The 20,953-nt window shown below is 35.9% G+C and overlaps 1 protein-coding gene across 7 annotated transcripts in view; it reads right to left on the reverse strand.

Annotated features, from left to right (window-relative positions):
• Positions 1-7,312: 7,312 nt before the first annotated feature.
• The window catches only part of mical2a (microtubule associated monooxygenase, calponin and LIM domain containing 2a), a 76,318-nt gene continuing 62,677 nt past the window's right edge, over positions 7,313-20,953 (reverse strand). For 3 of the 7 annotated variants that reach the window (XM_065261549.1, XM_065261546.1, XM_065261551.2), the window contains 6 exons: positions 18,610-18,708; positions 15,579-15,759; positions 12,531-12,607; positions 12,366-12,444; positions 7,739-7,792; positions 7,313-7,533 (listed from right to left, as the gene is read on the reverse strand). In XM_065261549.1, the coding sequence (XP_065117621.1) occupies positions 7,746-7,792; positions 12,366-12,444; positions 12,531-12,607; positions 15,579-15,759; positions 18,610-18,708 (483 nt within the window). In that variant the 3' untranslated portion in view covers positions 7,313-7,533; positions 7,739-7,745. The remainder of the gene's footprint in view (positions 7,534-7,738; positions 7,793-12,365; positions 12,445-12,530; positions 12,608-15,578; positions 15,760-18,609; positions 18,709-20,953) is intronic. The other 4 variants (XM_065261552.1, XM_065261550.1, XM_065261548.1 and 1 more) reach the window with 2 other exon arrangements.

Genomic DNA, 20,953 nt, shown 5'->3' on the forward strand with positions numbered 1-20,953 from the left:
TTATTTCATATTTATATTTTTGCGTTAATAATAATGCCGTGACAGCAATTTCTTAAAGGCGGGGTGCATGATTTTTGAAAAACACTTTGGAAAAGAGAGTCAGGCCGACTACCAAAACACACTTATAGCCAATCACCAGTAAGGGGCGTGTCTACTAACGACATCGTTACCTGTGTTGCGTATGTGTGGGGCGGGTCTATCAAAAGAAGGTCCAGATTCTATTGGAGTAGGGCGTGTTTGTTAGGGGATTTCAAATGTCAACATTGGCTTTAGAGATCATGCACCCCGCCTTTAATTTAATTTAAGAGTGTGCAGAAAATCAGTGACACATAATGGCGTTTGTTGGTAAAACCACTTAAAGGGTTGCAAAAACCTGATTTTTGTGATTTGAACTTGAAAATTGGATCAAAAGTAGACTTACGTCTTTATTTTTATATTAAAATATTTTCATTTTTATATATTTTTATATAAAATATATACTTAAAAGTTTTTTGGGGCATTTTGGCCTTTATTTGATAGACAGTATTCAAAGAGACAACAGGAAAGTACAGAGTGGAGAGAGGGGTATTGGATCGGCAAAGGACCTCGAGCCGGGATTCGAACTTGGGTCGCCGAAAGTGTGTCTGCACTATATGTCGGAGCACTGTCCACTACAACAGGGGTTCTCAACCCTTTGCAACTTACGGTCTACCAATGACTACAGAGGACCACCTTTCTAAACATGATAGTATCAATGCAGAATAACAGGAAAACTATGCATTGTGACATGCCTTTCGCCTCATTAAAGTCGCTAAAGGTACACTTGGTGGTACCTCTGTAGATGAACGACAAATGTCATTGCTTCCAATAGACAACCCAAACCACATAGGTGTCATTTTAAACAGAAAAAAAAACATTTAAAATGAAAGATGTAAATGGGGACTTTTAGGCTTAAACTTTATCTTTAGTGTTATTCAAGGTTAATACCTTTAAAAAGTTACATCTTTGAAAGTAAAATATACAGCCGCAGAAAAAAATAGAGACCATTTAAAGACATTTCAGTTTATCTAAATGTACAGTTATTGGTATGTGTTTATGTAAAAAACATTTTTTTCATTCTATCAAATACCAAAAAACCCTTCTGCCAAATTTTGTAATAAAAAATTATGTTTCTATTTGCATTTATTTACTAAAAATTGAAATATGAAAAAATGTCAAAAAAGATTTCGATTTTGAATAGGCTTACTCCAAAGAAAATTTTTAGGAACAATTTGAAAGTGATTATTTAATGGAATAACCCTGATTTTTAATCACATCTTTCACATGTCCTTTAATGCTCTCACTCTTGTACATTGCTGTTGTGTTGGAGTGACTTTATGTCACTCCTAAGGTTCGCTGTCTAAAGTCAACAGACAATGGACTGAAATGATAACAATAGGCTACAGTAGACAGGATTATAAAAATCATGTGTATTAAAAATGACATGACTAAGCTGAGTCCATGCAGGAGGAATTATGATAATGTCGGCCTTTTCTACATCACCAATTCCAGGAAGTAAACTGTTGCCTACAATCTGTGTGTTTGTTGTAGTCCAAGAAAAGAGATCTACATTGGAGACGATAACTCGCATCATCGTTTACTTTGGGGTTTGTACCTTTTGCATATTGTTAACATCTACTAATACACACCTACACACCAAAGGAAATGTAAAATTGTGAATAATTGGTGCTCTTTAAAGAAAGGCGGGACTTCTATCGGCAGAGTGTTACTTTTCCCATTGATAGTACAACCAAAGTTTTACAAATCTGTAGTCTGCGCCTTTTCAAACTTTTTAAACATGTAATTTTGAAAACATATGTGACTCTGGACCACAATACCTGTCAAGAATCGCAAGGTTATAATTGTAACAATAGCCAACAATATATTTTATGGGTCAAAATTATCTTTTTTTAAAACCATATATCATTAGGACATTAAGTAAAGATCATGTTCCATAAAGATCTTTTATAAACTTAATATATTATCATTGATAATTTGTGTTGCTAAGGACATACACACGTTGCTAAGGATCTCTGTAACTTTGTACAGCACTTTTCATATTATTAATCTCTAAGACGAATCGCTTATTTGTTTTCCTCACTGTTATAAGCAGGGTAGAAAAAAGCCTATTAGTTTTTAATTATGACATTTTCATGTGAAAAAACTATTAGTGGACCACAGAGATACAAAATAATGAAAAAAGCCAGTTCATAACACACAATGAGACGCAATGCAGAATATTCATACTGCTCTTTACCTTACAATACAAAACATGAATATAGACAGATGCTGTAAATAAAGCTATATAAATTTACATTTTTAACTAAACTGTCCCTTTAAATGTCTAATCTGCTGTATGTGAAGAACAGCTGTACAGATTGCAATGTGCTCAACTCATGCAATTCACAGAGAGACAGGTATATTTCCATAACAGTGACCTACCGGAGCGATTTTTTCTCTGCAGTCTCCAGGCATGTAATGCTGGACGGCTCACACACCACTTATCAATGCAAAACAGATCATCTAGCTGGCATTATTGAGCCAAATGCTTCTCAACTGGATATCTAGTTTCAGGAATTGCGTAAGCAAAGACTGTTCTGTTTTAAAAGGGTCTGTAACGCATGCCCCTATATCACATAATTGGATTGAGTAGCACATGTCGTTTGAAAGACATGAAACATATCCGGTAGTGTACTACAAGCAAGATTACATAAGAAATGCTTTTAAATAAAAAAGAATTAGATGACAAGATCAACAAAGAAGCAGACGGGGAAAAGGAAATAATATGAAAATTGGAAAACGATATTAAACCTGAAAAACATTTTGTCTTTGACATTTTGGCATGTGGCTACATTGTTATGTTGACTAGGAACAACAGTTATTGAACCTTTTCACTTTGTGGATGTCACAGAGAGATAACCTTCTGCTTTGAGCGTCTGCTCTTTGTTTATTTCTTATCTCCTCGCAGGGCAAAGTTGTTCAGAAAATGTTGACACAAATGTCAGTGTCAATTTTCAGTGTTAGCCTAACTAAGTGCTAAATATAGATTTGTTTGTTTTGCACAGATTTAGTTGACACGTGTTATTTGTAGAAATGTAAAATGTAATCTTACACTATATGCATCCTGTTAACAGTCATGCATTTGTTGTCACAGTACACATAGTAAGATTTTGTAAGGCCAAAGCCAGTTCCTCCTGCTGGTGAATATCGACATCTAGTGGTAATAAACAAAACTACAGAAGCTCACCTTTGCCAAAGTCCCTTATAGGAAAGTCTCTGCACTCGGTGGCCATATTTGCAACAACTCCAGGCAGCCAGTCGAACAAGAACAATTCTTATCTTCTTGAATTGATAAAATTTGTTTTGCTAAGGTTAAAAAAATATATATATATGTAAACAAAAAATAATCCACTGACATTAACTGTCTCTTGTTTGTTTTTTAACCTCAAATTGCGTTTTAAACGCTTTTTCTTCAGCTTTCTATTGCTTCAGCTACTGCGCAAAGGTTATTGTGGGCTTTTCTCAATTCCAAGACGCAAAGAACGGACTTGTGTTCTCATGGAGACTGGTCTTGCCAGGCGGCCTCGGAAGAACGAACTCAGAAGGTCGCGAGAACACAGAACGCACTTGTGAGAATTGAGATGTGTGCGATCTTCCTGCTGGTCACGTGACCTCCCCAGATTTCAGCGCGCACGTTTGCACTCGATGCATCCTCGATATCAAGAACACATCCGGTTTTATTACATTCATTTATGATTACCTAAGAAAGATTGTCAACTTTATAATTGTTAATATTCTGAATCAAACACTCGATGACGTATGCAGCATTTAAATGCGACCTTTGCACCCCTTTGGATTGAAAACGGCCTCTATGTTATGTTCAGTACCAGAAAATTAATTTTGTGGTGAAGGATTTTTTGCAATACCCCCCCCCCATGTTAATCTCTTCTTATGTGTGACGAACTAAAACTAACATGGATTCTGTGTGAGCTGTAGCTTTTTAGAGTCAACATCAAAAACTTAAATTAAAACACTTACAGGCTGTGAAGAAGCGCCAGATTAAATCCTAGTAGTAAAGTTGAAAATGCATTTCAGATTCAGGCGTTTAGGCAGACATCTCTTCATAATTCAGACCGAACTTTGTAACTACGCAGATCTTCTTATACATGCACAAACAGCTTACAACCCACTATATAAAAAGAAAACATCAAAATCGCATCATTTCACCCCCTTAAACGTACACTTATTGTGCTTGAAGGGGTACTACTGCTGTTGCTGCTTGTGGCGCCGCAACGACAGGTGGATGACATCAAAGTACCGCGAGAGCATTTCGATAGCCCTCCACTGCATGATTTCTCGAATCGCTCTCGCGGGACTTTGATTTTATCAGCCTCGCGGTTCTTGTGGTGCGACACATGACGTCGAACAAGCCTGTGTATCAGTCATATGTATTGTAAATCAAAGACACTGCATATTATTTACATATGCCACATTGAAGTATGTAACAGAAGCTACATAGTTCACGAATCTATTGCAATGAAATCCACCGTCCAAGTTTGGAAAGCACTGTACTTTACTAAACAGCCATATGTGCAACAGGTGTAATCGTAAACTGCTATTTATGTGGGGTAAAAATAGATTGCAACCGTTAGAAAAACATACTTTGGTGTAATAGTAGTGTAATAACCTCACGATTGAGGTCCCTCATGAGGCATACGTATGTGACGTGTGCTGCCGATACCGTATATACACTGCTTTGTTCTCATTCAGACAGATGGGGGCAGCACTGGGCCGTATTTACGCTCGCCTGTACATCTCTCAGAAGCACGTGTAGGTTCACATTCTCTTTGATTAATGGTTTAGGATGCTTTACTAATTACAAATCAAACTCTACACTAATGCAACAACTATAAATGACAATATTTCTCTGTTTTGGAATACACTATTATATACAGTATTATACCCTCAAAAAATGTTTAACCAGGTATTGTGTATCATTGTATATAAACTAACATTTGTATAACCATGAACATGAATTGTTCCTGTTTAATAAGGACAAAAAATATTATATATGAAAACTTGATAAGCCTTTTTCTGTATACATTGCATTAACATTCACCTTAAGTTTATACAGCATAATGATAGAGATTTACAAACTCATGATCAGTGACTATGGTTGGTTTTCAATGTGGAGGGCTGTTTGACTTTTTTTTTTTAAACACAGCTTTCAGATTCATCAAATCCATAATACAACACACTACACTTATTTAGTATCTGCCTTTTAAAAACATTTACACGGTATCCACACAAACAACACTGTAACTATCTATTAAAATAATGTGCTGTGATAAAGACCACACATTTTCTGAATCACTATCAAACACACGTCAAAGTTTGTGTGATTTACTGTAGCATGTCGTCTCTGACTTTACCACAAAATCTCCTTATCTTACTAATGTCCGGCTGGAAGGACAATCTCATCCAGGGTTACTGTGAACACTTATCAGCACTTAAAGGATCTTGAAAGCACATTTCTTTCTCACCCACTTGAATCTAGTAATGGAAAGAATGCTAAAGTTGAGATTCACCAGAAGCTAGATTTCAGATTGCAGGACGTACTGTGTTTTATGTACCGTAGTTTCATCATACACTGTAAAAAAAATCTGTAAAAAAACAGTAAAAAGTCTGGCAGCAGAGTTTCCAGACGAATTCCATCAAATTACGGAAAAATAACATTTTTTTGAAATTAAGTGCAATAAACTGTAAAAATACAGAGATGATTTTTACAGTCAAAATTAATTAAAGTACAGAATATTACCATTAATAAACATCCTTCAAAATGTAAAAAAAACAAATCATGAACGTAAAAAAACATAATAATATCTTTGAATGGTAAATCCCTGTAAATTTACAGCTTTTATCAGTTCACTGTAAAAAAATGCTGTAATTATGCAGCTAGTTGCCAGTAACTTACTGTAGAGCATAAAGACTGAAAATGTATGTTCATTTATCTTTGAACAAACTGTTGCCAGTAAATAACATAAATGTTAAAACTACAGTAAGTTACTGGCAACTAGCTGTAATACTGTAATTTCTACAGGATTTTTTTTTCTACAGTTTATGAGGCTCAGTGGTTCTTGTAGGTTGTCTACAAACTGGAAGGTTGGTGGTTCAATCTCTGGTTTCACCTGACCAAGTTTATTTTAAACAAAATAATTGTTAAAAAAATGAATTGTCTGTTAAAATTTTTTACATTTATGTAATATTACATTACGTTTTTTCTGTAATTTTACTGGTAAAACGTTAAATTACAGAAAATAAATGAAATGCTGTAAAATACAAACAATTGCCTGTAAAATTACATATATATTTTTTAAAGTGAGTAGTGTTTAACAATGATACTGTAGAAATGTAAAACATCTTGAGTGCTTTATTGTGTTCATAAAACACATAAATAAGGACACAAATGCAATTTTTTTAATTTGTTAACTACACTCTGTGTGAAAGATGCTGCATCCCAATTCCCATACTTATGCACTAAAAGTACACTGTAAAAAATCAGTAGAAATTGCTGGGTTGCCGGTAATTTACCGTAGATTTAAATTTATGTTATTTACTGGCAATATTTTGTTCAAAGTTAAATGAACATTAAACATTTACAAGTCTTTGTCTTTACAGAGTAAAACTAAAAAAACAGCATCAAGCAAAACTTTCTGGGAAACAAAATCTGAAGCAAAACCCAGAAAAAGGTTGATGATGATTTCTGGTTCCCAGTATTCTTTGCATGAGGCTGTTATTGTATAGTTTAATTCTGTAAAGATAAAAACTTGTTAATATTTAAAATTTATTTAACTTTGAACAAACTCTTGCCAGTAAATAACATGAACTTAAATCTACTGTAAATTACCGGCAACCCAGCTGCAATTACATTGTAATTTCTACATATTTTTTTTTACAGTGTATGTACTCTTTTTTGACGGGAAGTACATACATTTGGGAGCTTGGCTTGGAAAGGGTACAAAAGCATACTAATTATAATTTTGCCTGCTATTTAAGGAAAAATTTCATGTAAATTTGGACACATTGATAATCCTAAACAGCTACAAGTTGCTATTTAACAGTAATACTGATCTGCTTTGGGTGTTATAGCAGTTATAGCTATCCTTTCTATTGACCAATTACCATCCAGGACCCAACCTCTCAGTAAGTGAATGTTTTCATAAAGCATAACACTGCTTAACATCTATGCACGCTTCAAATATCAGCTACTGGATGTAAATCATATGCAAATCTGTGACAATGGCACACTGCAATCTTTGTTTATTGTACTAATATGGCTTGACATAAATAAAGCACAAAAAAATCTGATTGAACATACACAGCATGAAACTCTTTACAACATGTCTAATAAAAGGTGCTACTTTAACTAAAGGTCATCATGGGAACGAATGACCCCGGGTTTTTCATAAAGGCACAAGCGCGCCTTCGTGTGGAATTGTGAAAAGTAAGCCACTGCTGAAACAGAAAGAAATTAATCGAATGAGAAAAAGGAGACAGAAAAGCTAAACATGTCAAGATAGGAGAATCAGAGGCAGGCGGGCAGTTAGTGCCATGCACCGTGCTTTTCCACAGCAATAAAACACTTTAAAGTTCACACGTGGCTATGCAAAGGCACGAAAAAGGATAAAGAAAGCTACGACTACATCGTGCAAGCGATCACCTTAAGATCAGCATGAATCAGAATCAGAAGACACAGTGGAGAGGTCGAAAACAACTACAAGTGAATCAGAAATGAGAAACATAAATGTACAGATCTTACAAATGACTAAAGGTGCGTATGCAAGAAAAAGCATGCAAAAGGATTAACGTGCAATCATCATTCATACCACTACAACTCCAACAGGATGCCTTCCAGTGTCATTTAAAAAGTAAAAAAGCGATGTGTATTGCATGACATGTATTATTAACACTTTCAGTAAATTCTGACTGGAAAAATCAGTGCAATATATTTGCACTTAAATGTATTACTGTAAATAGTAAAAGTACAGCATTATGGTTCCCTCAGGCAACATACACTTAAAAAAATAGCTCTTTGGCTTGAACATGATTCAATCATGACTGACTCGCGTTTTCTCAACATGAAATTAACATGTCAGCTCTACTTACAGTACATGACTGAATAACTGAATTTACTTCGAATGAAAAAAAACAAATACTTCATGTAGACACAACATAGCTGAATTCAAATAAAAACTTTTTGATGGCTGTTTTAAACAAAGCACACTGACTTTTTTAAATGCATAAAATAGTACATACATTTTGTATATTTGCTCTCAATATTGAGGCCCATGCAAAACATGCTGGGAACTGAAAATATGAATAAATCACGTTGAATTAACATGTTTAAAATAAGTAAACTGGATGAGGAGCAACATTTATTATTTTGAATGTTTGATATACTTGACTGAATCATGTTCTACAAAATTAAAACATCAAGTCAAGCCAAAAAGTTACAATCTCAATTCAGTTTATAATGATTTATGTTCTGCATCAATCGTGTTAAATCAAAATGAATTGTTTAAATAAAGTGAACAGCATACTTTTTTTTTCTTCGAGTGTATAGGTAGTAAATATCACTGCGATAATGATCCAGTCACTTAAATGAAAGAATATGCATATGCAAGACTGCAAGCGTTTCTGTGCCTTGCACTTTCTTACAGTGCAACAAGATGCTTGTATTTAAACGCTTGTTTAAAGGAATGCTTGACCCCAAAATTTAAATAATCCCCTACTCACCCTCAAGCCATTTTCTTCTTTAATATTTAATGATATCCTGACTCTTTTAAGCTTTATAATGGCATTGGATAGTGCCCCATTTTTAAAGCTCTAGAAAGCACATTCATGCATCATAAATTAATCCATACAGTTGATAAATGTCTTTTGCATTGTAAAAAGTGAAAAGTTGGATCAATTAAAAAAATTACTTCAATTGTCAACACCCAAAAAATACTTTAGGTGAAAATTTCTGTAAAAAAAAAAAAGTAAATTTTTCAAGAATAAGTGGATCCAACTTTCACTTTTTACCGTGGGGTAGAGGTCTTCTCGGGTCCAAAGAAATGTACCCGACCCGAAATGACCCGAATCACTTCATACCCGAACCCGACGTGCATAAATAAAAAAAATTTTAAAGAAAGACCCGACCCGAGACAAACCCGAGAAAATTAGACCCGAGTCCGACCCGAACTAGTGAAACATTTTTTTTAACCCGAGTGGAACCGAATGTAAACGGCACTGACGTGTGTGCATTCTGCAGACCCACGCGCAGCAGTCAGACAGAAAGAAACTCCGGTGGCCTTGCAACCAATTTGGCGAGCTGCTCCATTCGTTTTACTTTGTTATCTGATGACGACACCAACGTAACCGCTAAAATGTACATTTATAATTGACTGACATGTTTGTCTCAACGAAAATGAACCTTCCGACAACCACACAATGTCGCAAGCGCTCTTGGCAAACAGATGAGAGGTTTGAAAAGGACATTGACGCACACAGGCGAGAGAGTTTGGGTCTTCTCGGGTCCGTTCAGAAAAAACTTGAACTTGAACTTGAACATTTACTCGCTTCATTTGCGTGTGAAAGCAGCGATTGAAATTCTAGTCATCGAGACATTCACGCGGAAATTCACGTCATGGGAGGGCCTTCAATAGGCTTCTGCAACTCCGCTCCCTTCCTGTAATCACGTCACTACTAGAGCAAGCTCCTGATTGGTTAACGCGGCACGTTAGTTTCCGCCAAAGTTCAAATTTTTCAACTCGCGCGTTTGCCCCAGCAACTCTCAATTTGCGTGAACTAGATGCGCGAATGAGGCGGAATCTCGTCTACTGCGCCAAGTGCCTCATTCGCGCCAGGAGACCTCCAGACGTGCGTCAACGCGTCTTCACATTGACTTAACATTGAAATCACTCGCGCTTGACGCCTCTTACGCGGCTGGTGTGAATGCAGCATTACAGTGCAAGGTGAACTGATGGGTTTTTCTAACGAAACGTATTTCAAACTTTATAAACTATGGCAATACGTGTGTTCATGAGAGAGTTAGGGTCATGCAGAACGTTGAACTCTGACCCAATCGCCCAAGGCTAGTCCTAGACGTAAGCACATGTTTGAGCTGTTTCAACTGAAAATAACTTGCACTGACAGATCTTAAAAAATTCCTGTGCCATTCATCTGTCTCAAGATAGACATCAGTAATGTCTTTTTCTAAGGCATGTTTATAAAAGATTTAAATAAGGCCTAGTCCTGGCTTGTGTCTGTGAAACAAGGCCTTAAGCCCAGAATACACTGCAGGATTTTTGCACTCCTACTGTATAAGATCTTTACCTTATCAGACATGTGCGACATGGATCGTTTAAACTTGGGTACAACAAGCATGTAGACTGTAGGATAATCACACGGAGGCTTCGACGGCTACGTCACACGTTAGCGCATGTCACCAGCATGCGGTAGTGGAAAACAAATACCAGTACGCAGGTCGTAGAAGCAAACACACTGTGCGTTGATCATGCTGAATTTCTTACACTGTCAGAAAACTATCGTAGGCTATCTTTGCATGCAAGACCGGGAAAAGAGCCGTCTTTGAACCTCTTTCACTGTACGATATAGGACCACCGATGAAGAGCTATAATTACAGAAATCGTGACGATTTTGTCACAATGGACAGCCAAAAATCGTGCTGCACTGTAAAAAAATTCCGTAGAAATTACAATGTTATTGCAGCTGGGTTGCCGATAATTTACCGTAGATTTAAATTTATGTTATTTACTGGCAAAAGTTTCTTCAAAGTTAAATAAATTTTAAATATTAACAAGTCTTTATCTTTACAGAATAAAACTATACAATAACAGCCTCATGAAAAGCATTCTGGGAACCAGAAATCATCATCAACCATTTTCTGTTTTTTGCTTCAGGTTTTGTTTCCCAGAATGTTTTGCTTGATGCTGTTTTTTTAGTTTTACTCTATAAAGACAAAGACTTGTAAATGTTAAATGTTCATTTAACTTTGAACAAAATGTTGCCAGTAAATAACATAAATTTAAATCTACGGTAAATTACCGGCAACCCAGCTGCAACAACATTGTAATTTCTACGGAATTTTTTTACAGTGTGTGTATCCCAGGCTTTAGTGTGATAACTGTATGGATTAATGTCGGATGCACTTATTGGAGCTTTAAAAAATGGGGCACTATCCAATGCCATTATAAAGCTGAAAAGAGTCAGGATATTATTTAATACAACTAATTTTCATTACGGGGTGAACTGTTCCTTTAACTATGGCTGGTTTTCTAGACATTACATTACCTTCTGTAGTACATTCCTTTAACAGCTGTATGATTTGCATAAGTGTAAACATTAAAGAAGAACGTTTAATTCCATCGACGTGAAAGATTAACAAAGTAGACGAGGTGCGTTTTCAGCTTGATCAGTCAGGTTTAGTAAACTTGCAGTATTAAAACGTCTCTTCTTAACCCAAAACAGAACGTCGTCATGCGCGTATGAAGGCAGATCAGTCATTAAAGTGCTCAAAGTTCACTCCATGTTAGCCATTTATCAAACTTAAACCTTTGCAACCTGAGAAAGGCTTCAGTCGTTTGTACAGCGGTGCTCAAACTGTGGGGCGCGAGATAGGGGGGCCCGGTTTTATGACATTTTATAAAATACATTAATTTATCATCAAAACACTTTAAATAATAAGGCTAATAACCAGCACTACACTGTATTAATATGTTTGGTTTAATTCAAAGTTTGAATTTTCTTTGGGGGGGTGCGAGTTATATTAAAGTTTGAGGACCACTTCTCTAAACCAAGCTGTTTCACTCCCAGACAAAAGCAGGATATGAAAATTGATGTGTCGACAAGCTCAAACCTTTTGGTTCATTAAAAGTTTAACAGTTGTGCTACCTTCCCTTTTTAGGGTATAGGTATATTTGGCATTGAATGCCAAAAGCATTGCTGTTTCCATGTTAACCCTTCAAAAGGCTTGAGTTTCTCTTACATTAGCACCCACTGGCCCAAGTGCTGCTCCAGCCAGTGTTGTAAAGGGAGCAGATTGAGAGGTTCGGCCTCTCCGTACGTTTGGATCACCAGTTCATGCAGAACCCCGAGCAGTGGCAGGCTCACGCTGAGCAGCTCATAGAGGAAAGCGTAATCCTCTGCATTGTCCCTTAAGTGTACCCCTGCCACACGCAGTTTATCATGCGTCCAGTTAAACGCACGGCGAGGTGCAGAACACACAGTCTGAGTAACGTGCAGCGGCCAGCGCAGACCTTTCTTCAGCAACGAGGATAAAATACCTGGAGACTCGCTCTGGATATGATTCTCGTTCACTATTGGACTCCAGCTGGACCTCTCGTGAACTCTGTCATCATTTGTCTGCGGAAAATAAGAAGAGAGGATGTAAGACATCCGTTTGCAAACAGCCATTTTATATTTATAAGAGAAATAAATTGTGTTATTACTGTATGTTGGTTCTGTGTCCTGCCGTTTTTCACCAAGGACTTCCGCTGAGCAAAGTGGAGTTTGCAATACAACTTTCCTACATGAGAAAAAGATGAGAAAATGTTAATGCATTTTTTATCAGGCTCTTATGTTTAGGTTAAGTCATTTCACAATATGTGTTCTGCGCATCGAGAGAACCCGTGTGCATCACATGTCTTGTCAAAATAAGTGCCTGCTGCAGATGCGTCTAAAGGGTTTATGATAAAAGAGACGCTCGCGTTTGTCAGATACTCGCATAATCTCATTCGTAATCAGAGTTTAGTGTTAAGTTAGTGTCTTGCGTGTATTTTGTGACCCTGAGCATCTCTTTTATCATAAACGGTTTTGACGCGTGTGCAGCAGGCACTTATTTTGACAAAACACGTGATGCACATGGTTAACACATATTTTGAAAACGCAAGCAACACACATGACACTCCGAAAACTTATTTCGAATAAGCGCCCCTCGGATGAGCAGTCACGAGCCGCCACTGCCTTTTATGGCAATGAAAGGTTATTGAAATGTCACTTTACTCATTTCTTGGAATTTAATTTATTTAGCTGCAAAACCCTCTAAGTACATGCAAAAAAAGTCTTCAGTCACTCATCACTGTCCTTTCTGTATAAAAGTAAAAAGGCTTAAAAATTTGGTCAGTAAACGTCCTTTAATCGGGTAGAAACTTTTGCAGCTCGACAATTGAAATCTGGCGTACGCACACTGCAAAAAATTACTTTCTTACTTAGTATTTTTGTCTTGTTTTCAGTAAAAATATCAAAAAATTCTTAAATTAAGATGCTTTTCTTGATGAGCAAAACGACCTAAGAAAATAAGTCTAGTTTTTAGAACAAAAATATCAAATTGAAGTAATTTTGTGCATAAAACAAGCAATATAATCTGCCAAGGGGTAAGCAAAAAATCGTGAACATTTTTCTTAAACACTAAATTCTAGAAAAATTTGCTTACCCCATTGGCAGATTTTTTTTGCTTTGTTTTATGCACAAAATCACTTAAATTTGATATTTTTGTCAAAAAAAATTTTGGTCTAAATAGACTGCAAAAATGATTTTCAAGAAAAAAATCTTAGTATTTTTGTCTTGTTTTCAGTAAAAATATCAAACAATTCTTAAATTAAGATGCTTTTTCTTGATGAGCAAAACGACCCAAGAAAATAAGTCCGGTTTTTAGATCAAAAATATCAAATTTAAGTGATTTTGTGCATAAAACAAGCAAAATAATCTGCCAAGGGGTAAGCAAAAAATCTTGAACATTTTTCTTAAACACTAAATTCTAGAAACATTTCTTAGTATTTTTGTCTTGTTTTCAGTAAAAATATCAAAAAATTCTTAAATTAAGATGCTTTTCTTGATGAGCCAAACAACCCAAGAAAATAAGTCTAGTTTTTAGACCACAAATATCAAATTTAAGTGATTTTGTGCATAAAACAAGCAAAATAATCTGCCAAGGGGTAAGCAAAAACTCTTGAAAATTTTTCTTAAACACTAAATTCTAGAAAAATTTGCTTACCCCATTGGCAGATTTTTTTGCTTGTTTTATGCACAAAATCACTTTAATTTAATATTTTTGGTCTAAAACATTTTGGTCAAAATACACTGCAAAAAATGATTTTCAAGAAAAACAATTCTTAGTATTTTTGTCTTGTTTTCATTAAAAATATCTAAAAATTCTTAAATTAAGATGCTTTTTCTTGAGGAGCAAAACGACCCAAGAAAATAAGTCCGGTTTTTAGATCAAAAATATCAAATTTAAGTGATTTTGTGCATAAAACAAGCAAAATAATCTGCCAAGGGGTAAGCAAAAAATCTTGAACATTTTTCTTAAACACTAAATTCTAGAAACATTTCTTAGTATTTTTGTCTTGTTTTCAGTAAAAATATCAAAAAATTCTTAAATTAAGATGCTTTTTCTTGATGAGCAAAACGACCCAAGAAAATAAGAAAATAAGTTATCAAATGTAAGTGATTTTGTGCATAAAACAAGCAAAAAAAAAAAAACTGACAATGGGGGAGGCAAATTTTTCTTGAATTTAGTTTTAATGAAAAATGTTCAAGATTTTTTGCTTACCCCATTGGCAGATTTTTTTGCTTGTTTTATGCACAAAATCACTTAAATTTGATATTTTTGGTCAATTTTTTTTGGTCTAAATAGACTGCAAAAATGATTTTCAAGTAAATCTTAATATTTTTGTCTTGTTTTCAGAAAAAATATGCTTTTTCTTGATGAGCAAAACGACCTAAGAAAATAAGTCTAGTTTTTAGAATAAAAATATCAAATTTAAGTGATTTTGTGCGTAAAACAAGCAAAAAAATCTGCCAGTGGGGTAAGGAAAAAATTTTTTTCTGAAAAACTTAATTCAATAAAAATTTGCTTACCCCATTGGCAGATTATTTTGCTTGTTTTATGCACAAAATCCCTTAAATTTGATATTTTTGGTCTAAAAACTAGACTTATTTTCTTGGGTCGTTTTGCTTATCAAGAAAAAGCATCTTAATTTAAGAATTTTTAGATAGTTTTACTGAAAACAAGACAAAAATACTAGTAAATAATTATTTTTAGACCACTTTATGATTTTAAACCAGCATAACAAAAAGTGTTTCTAGACAAAATTGCCTATCCCACCTTTAATTCACCAGACCTGATGATTATCCCCCTTTAAGGGGCCGTTTCCAAGATAAGGTTTTATTTTATCCAGGACTGGGCCTTAAGGGCTCATAATAGCGTGTAACCACAGTAGCAGCGCGACCGTCAAAGAAGAAGCACGACTATAAACTGCACTTAAGTTATATTAGGGACATTTAAGTAGTTTTTTACAAACAAACCGAACAAAAATAATACTGGTGAGCATCTTGAGACAACAATGGCGCTGATATATGTTAAGATATATAAGTACAGTTGAGTTCAAAATGCATTTTAGACTGGGACTAGGATAAGCCCTGTCTGGGAAACCGCCCTTAAGTCAATTAACCCTTTAATAAGACACGTTACGTGTTACAGGTGACTTGTAGATTACCTTCTTCAGAGTCGAATGAATGTCCACCCTGGGACAGCGGAGCCCTGCAGGTATCACAGCGAAAGCATTCTCTGTGAAAGTGAAAACCCTCCGCACTCAGTCTCTCCACCGCAAACACACGTTTACTGCAGGCGTGACACACATCGCCAAAACTCTGAGGAAACTCCCTCCTGAAGGACGGCTGGGAAAGAAAGAGAATTTTGGGTAAGACTGAAGCATGCTGTGGGAGTGAAAGAGTAATGATGGATCCAGCTTGCTCTGCCTGTGCGTGTGCAGGTCAAACTCTGAGAATAATATTCACATTGACTGGGTCAATACAGTGGTGGTCCTGCTAAAAAAATTGTGAAAACACATAGAAACATGAGAAACAAAAGATGGAAATGACTGTCAAATGCAGATCCTTTTAGATCTTCTACCAAAAATCACAAAGTTGTCCTCATTTTGTGATTAATCACCTCAAAACATAAATAGAAGAAGTTATTCAAGTATGAATAATGTGTGTCCGGCATGTGTCCTCTTAAACTTAAGAGGGTTATACTGTCCTACAAAAGCAAAGTGCAGTGACTATGCAAACACTGAAACTAAGAAAAATGACACCAGCCAGTCAAACATGTTACTGCAAATTTTGGCACACTCGTTTCTCTGAAATGCGACAAATTTGAACAAGGAGAATATGTCACAATACATAACAGATGTCACGAAGCCCATTTCAAGTCTTAACTCAATTTTGAGCAAATGTGTAGTTACTACATGTGTAGTTATAGGGGTGGAAAATGATCACAAAAAACGAAATCATGACTGTTTTGGCATAAAATAAATGTAATATTACTGTAATTATATGAAAAGAGAAGTATGGCATAACCCCATATATATCTCAACCCTACCTCAAGGCATTTCGTAGTATAAGCACAAAATATTTGATTTATTTATTTGTGTTCATGGACAAGATTTTCTGCTTTTTTGTGCAGAACTACCTTTTTTGTACCAATCAGCACGAATTTCTATAAATAGTCTTTTGTGTCCCAAGCATGACTTTTTTGTGTCATTTTATTTATTGTTTTTTCCTTTTTAAATTATTTTTGCTTTGGGTTAGATTTGGCGTTTGGGTTAGGATGTAATTTTATGTATTGGTTTCTACATGTTTTTCTTCTGATTTTTAAATTATTTTCGCTTGCGGTTGGGGTTAGAGTTGGGGTTTGGGTTAGGATGTTTGAAATGTAACAGAAAGTCTTTCAAAACAAAGCCCCAAGCAAAAATGGTAAAAAAATTGAATAAAAAAAATAAGATTATAGACAATACATAAAATGACAAGAAAAAGAACGTCATGCTACTGACAATGAAAAACAATTTATAGAAATTTGTGCTGCGTGACACAAAAAAGAAATTGTGCTAAATGACAAAAAAAGCAGAAATTCGTGTCCATGAACACAAAAAAATAAATAAAATGTTTTAGTGACTATACCACAACTTGCCTTGAGTATATATAAAGAGTTTGGTTCCAAAACGCAACACTCTAAAAAAACAAACGGTGCTATATAGCACCAAAACAATTGCTTTGGATCGTAACGATAGAAGAACCATTTTAGTGCCATATAGCACCGGTGAAGAACCAGTGAAGCACCAGTGAAGCACCAGTGAAGCACCAGTGTAGAACCATATAGGGGCCATATAGCACCACATATGGTTCTACATAGCACTATATGGTTCTACACAGGTGCTTCACTGGTGCTTCACTGGTGCTTCACTGGTTCTTCACTGGTGCTATATGGCACTAAAAATGGTTCTTCTATCGTTACGATCCAAAGCAACTGTTTTGGTGCTATATAGCACCGTTTGTTTTTTAGAGTGAATAAATCTATTTTAAGGGGACATGGAGCAAAAATTAAATAAAGTTTGGTTTCATGTGCTCACGTGAAACTTTCATGTGCTCACGCGAAACTTTCATGTGCAGAATTTTCTTTTAAAGTTTAGTTTTGCATGCTCACGTAAGCGAAAGTTTCACGTGCGCGCGCGATAGTTTCCCGCAAGCACACGAAACTAAACGTGAAGAAAAATTCTGCACATGAAGGTTTTGCGTGAGCACATGAAACTAAACTTTAGATTTTTTTTACTCCAATGTCACCTTAGGGGCTCTGTAATTTTGACTAATTTCGGTAAAAACTTGTTTTCTATAACAAGAAAGTGACAAGATAACAACCACTATTTTCTGTTACAAACTTTTACATAGCACATTTAGCTTATAAAAAACATAAAAAATTCAAATCCATAATTTGATTTTCAAAGATTTATAAAAAAACTATTGAATTAATATATAATTTTGCAATCATCTTTGCCATGCTATATTAATTTAGTTTGATAAAAAAATAAACATTAATGGCATTAATCAAATACTTACACTGTCATCGTTGCTGTCATTTTTGGGACGTCGTCACTGAACTTTTTTGACCGCGATCAGCTGTAAAATGGTCTCTCGTGTAAATTATTAGATTTTAATGGCTTACGTTTCTTCCCCGCCACAAAAAAACATTGCAGGTTTATCAGTGGCATCAAAAGTATTATTTTGTTTTTGTTTGTTTGTTGATCACGAAGTACAAAGTAGATGAGGAAAACTAGGAATCCGTGTGAATTCAAAGCGCCGCCATTATTGTTAATAATGCATGAATGGTGCGCTGTGATTTGTTGAGCGGATTTATTGCATTCTGCAGAGAATGAGGACTGCCGTTTATCACGTTTTGGGGAAAAAGTGAGAAAAGATGACAGAATAACACAGCGGATATCGGATTTAGTGTAAAATTAAGAATTTACTATAAAAATACTGATTTTGGTGGTAACAATTTTTTTTTAAAAATGGCGTTTATAGCGTTTTGGAAACAAGCTTTTCATGTATGTATAAATATGTGTGTGTGTGTATATACACAGGCAACAGACCATATGCATTTCCTATATTAATGCACCTCTGTGCTAGATGTATTTATATATTTTCTAATGGACCAGATTAAGTGCATCACTAAACAGCTGTCTGATGGCTTACCGAAGTGTCCGAGTCGCTTGTCTTGGGTCTATGATCATTTGCATACAGAGCGACCAGGGTATCTGACCTGGCAACCAGAGGCACTTTTCCTACTGTACACTATCAGTTAATGGAAGAGCAGGAAAAGAAAGAGGAAGAAAGAAAATGACACAAACAGATAAAGCAATAGAAAACAAGATCACACTCCTAAAAAGGAGGCTTAATAGAAAATTCACAAAACCTTTTGTTGTAATAAGGGTGCAGTGGAAAAATGTCTATCATACTGTAAAAAGGTGAGAAGGAAACAGACTGAAAGGTTATCCTTAGAAACCTTTTAGCACCTGTGTACATTATAGATCTGTTAAGCAACAACAAAAAAGGTCTGTTGACATCAGCAGGAAAACGACTGTGATGTCTTAAAATGCTGCCTACAAAGCCAGCGCAGTAGATTTTGGAACACAACCCATGTCTTTCATATAAAAATGAGTGTTGTTAGTCAATCATCATATGTTTCTTACAGTTTATGGCAACTTTGAACTGTTTGATGGGTGGAGCAAATGTCCAAACATCTGGCAAAAGAAGACAGGAATGCTTTCTCTGTATGTATGCCTACAACCAAACGTTTGCTATACCGCCACATTCCCATTACAAAACTGACCGTTTGAAGAGAGACGGCCCATCAAAGAGAGATGCCGCAATGATCAGACCTTCTGCATATAACATGCCAACAGATCTAAAAATGCCTGAATACTCAGAGATAAATGTCACTTTATTTACATACTCGTATACCTGGGTGGGAGCTTTTGAATCTTTGTTTAAATAAAATACTTTGTTTGTTTTTGTGGAGCAAAAACTCTCCCCGGCCCTACTATTTATAAATTTAATGGAAGTGGGCATGTACGAAAATGATTTCATGAATATTAAAATAAAACAATAACGATTGCCATGAGATTGTTTTGGATAGACAGATGTATGTGTGTGTGCGTGTGTGTGTGTGTGTGTGTGTGTGTGTGTGTGTGTGTGTGTGTGTGCGCGCAAGGATGATTTAAGAAAAAAGCAGGCAGCAGCAGAGAACAAGGTCAAACTTAGGAAACGTGTACAGATAAGTAGATCCAAATAGACTCATGAGACAAGTGTTAACTTACTTTAAATGTGGATGACTATAAAATGTATTTTAATAGACAGCATAGCTTACAGTATAGAATTTGGTCTTTAACTCTGATATCTTGTTTGTGTAAAATCCAGAAACCTGTGACATACATTCAAATTCAGCCGTCAAGACATTAGTCCCTTTCACACATACAGTCTTTACTGGTAATTTACTGGTAAATTGCAGTTAACATGTCATGTGTGAACAGAACCTTTCCGGTAAATCAGTGCTCCCAATTTACCAGTAAGACAGGTTGTAAGATTAACGGTAATTTGCCGGTAAGCGCTGTGTGTGAACGAAAAATATAGCATTACCGGCATTTAGATGACGTCAGACCGCGCTGACAGATCGGGCGGGCCAATCAGAAAGTTTTTTATACAGGTGACGCGGTTTTCCCCAGACTGTTTACGGACGTTTCCACACACATGTTGCTTAAAAGTCGAGCACACCTGAAGTTAACATCCACATTTCTTCACCAAAGTTGTTTAAAACAGCTTACCATCTAATTGCCAAATTGCCGACGTCCTTAACACACCATCTGTGAAGCCTAATATGCAAACGCGCAGGTTCCGTTTGACGCCGCCTAACGCAATGTTGTTTGGTCACGAGCAACTTCGCGACCGTTTGCCACAGATGTGAAAACAACAAAATACGGACCGTGGATATTAAGTCATAACCCGCCGTTTACAAATACGACACGGACGGAGCTCGCCGGCCGCGCGCCACAGGTAACTTCCGCTTTCTCTCCGAATTTACCGGTATTTTGATACTGATGTGTGAATGATGTCTTACTGGTAAAAAGACGGAATGTCACTGCATGTGTGAACAGCACATTTTTGTATTTACTGGTAAATTCATTCTGGTAAATTCATGGTAATTTACCAGAATTACTGTGTGAAAGAGGCTATTGATGGACTGTTCCACTGATGTTACTTGCTCATTCATAGGAATGTTTTCGAAAGCAAAATATGCTCCAAGGGTTGGGTTCACAGAAATTACAAGGAGGACCAACATGCCCACAATATGATGACAGACGATGACAAAACCCAAAGCATGCATGAAGCCAAAGGAATGTATCCTTTCACTCACAGTCATACACACATGCAGTATGTTATTGTTATGAAACCTCTACATATTAATGTCACTGTATTACTTAACAACACAACAAACCAGTTCAACTTAACTACTTAACTTTCCCAACATAAAGAAATATAT

Source organism: Paramisgurnus dabryanus, chromosome 2 (genome assembly GCF_030506205.2).
Source record: "Paramisgurnus dabryanus chromosome 2, PD_genome_1.1, whole genome shotgun sequence".
In the NCBI taxonomy this organism is placed as follows: Eukaryota; Metazoa; Chordata; class Actinopteri; order Cypriniformes; family Cobitidae; genus Paramisgurnus; species Paramisgurnus dabryanus.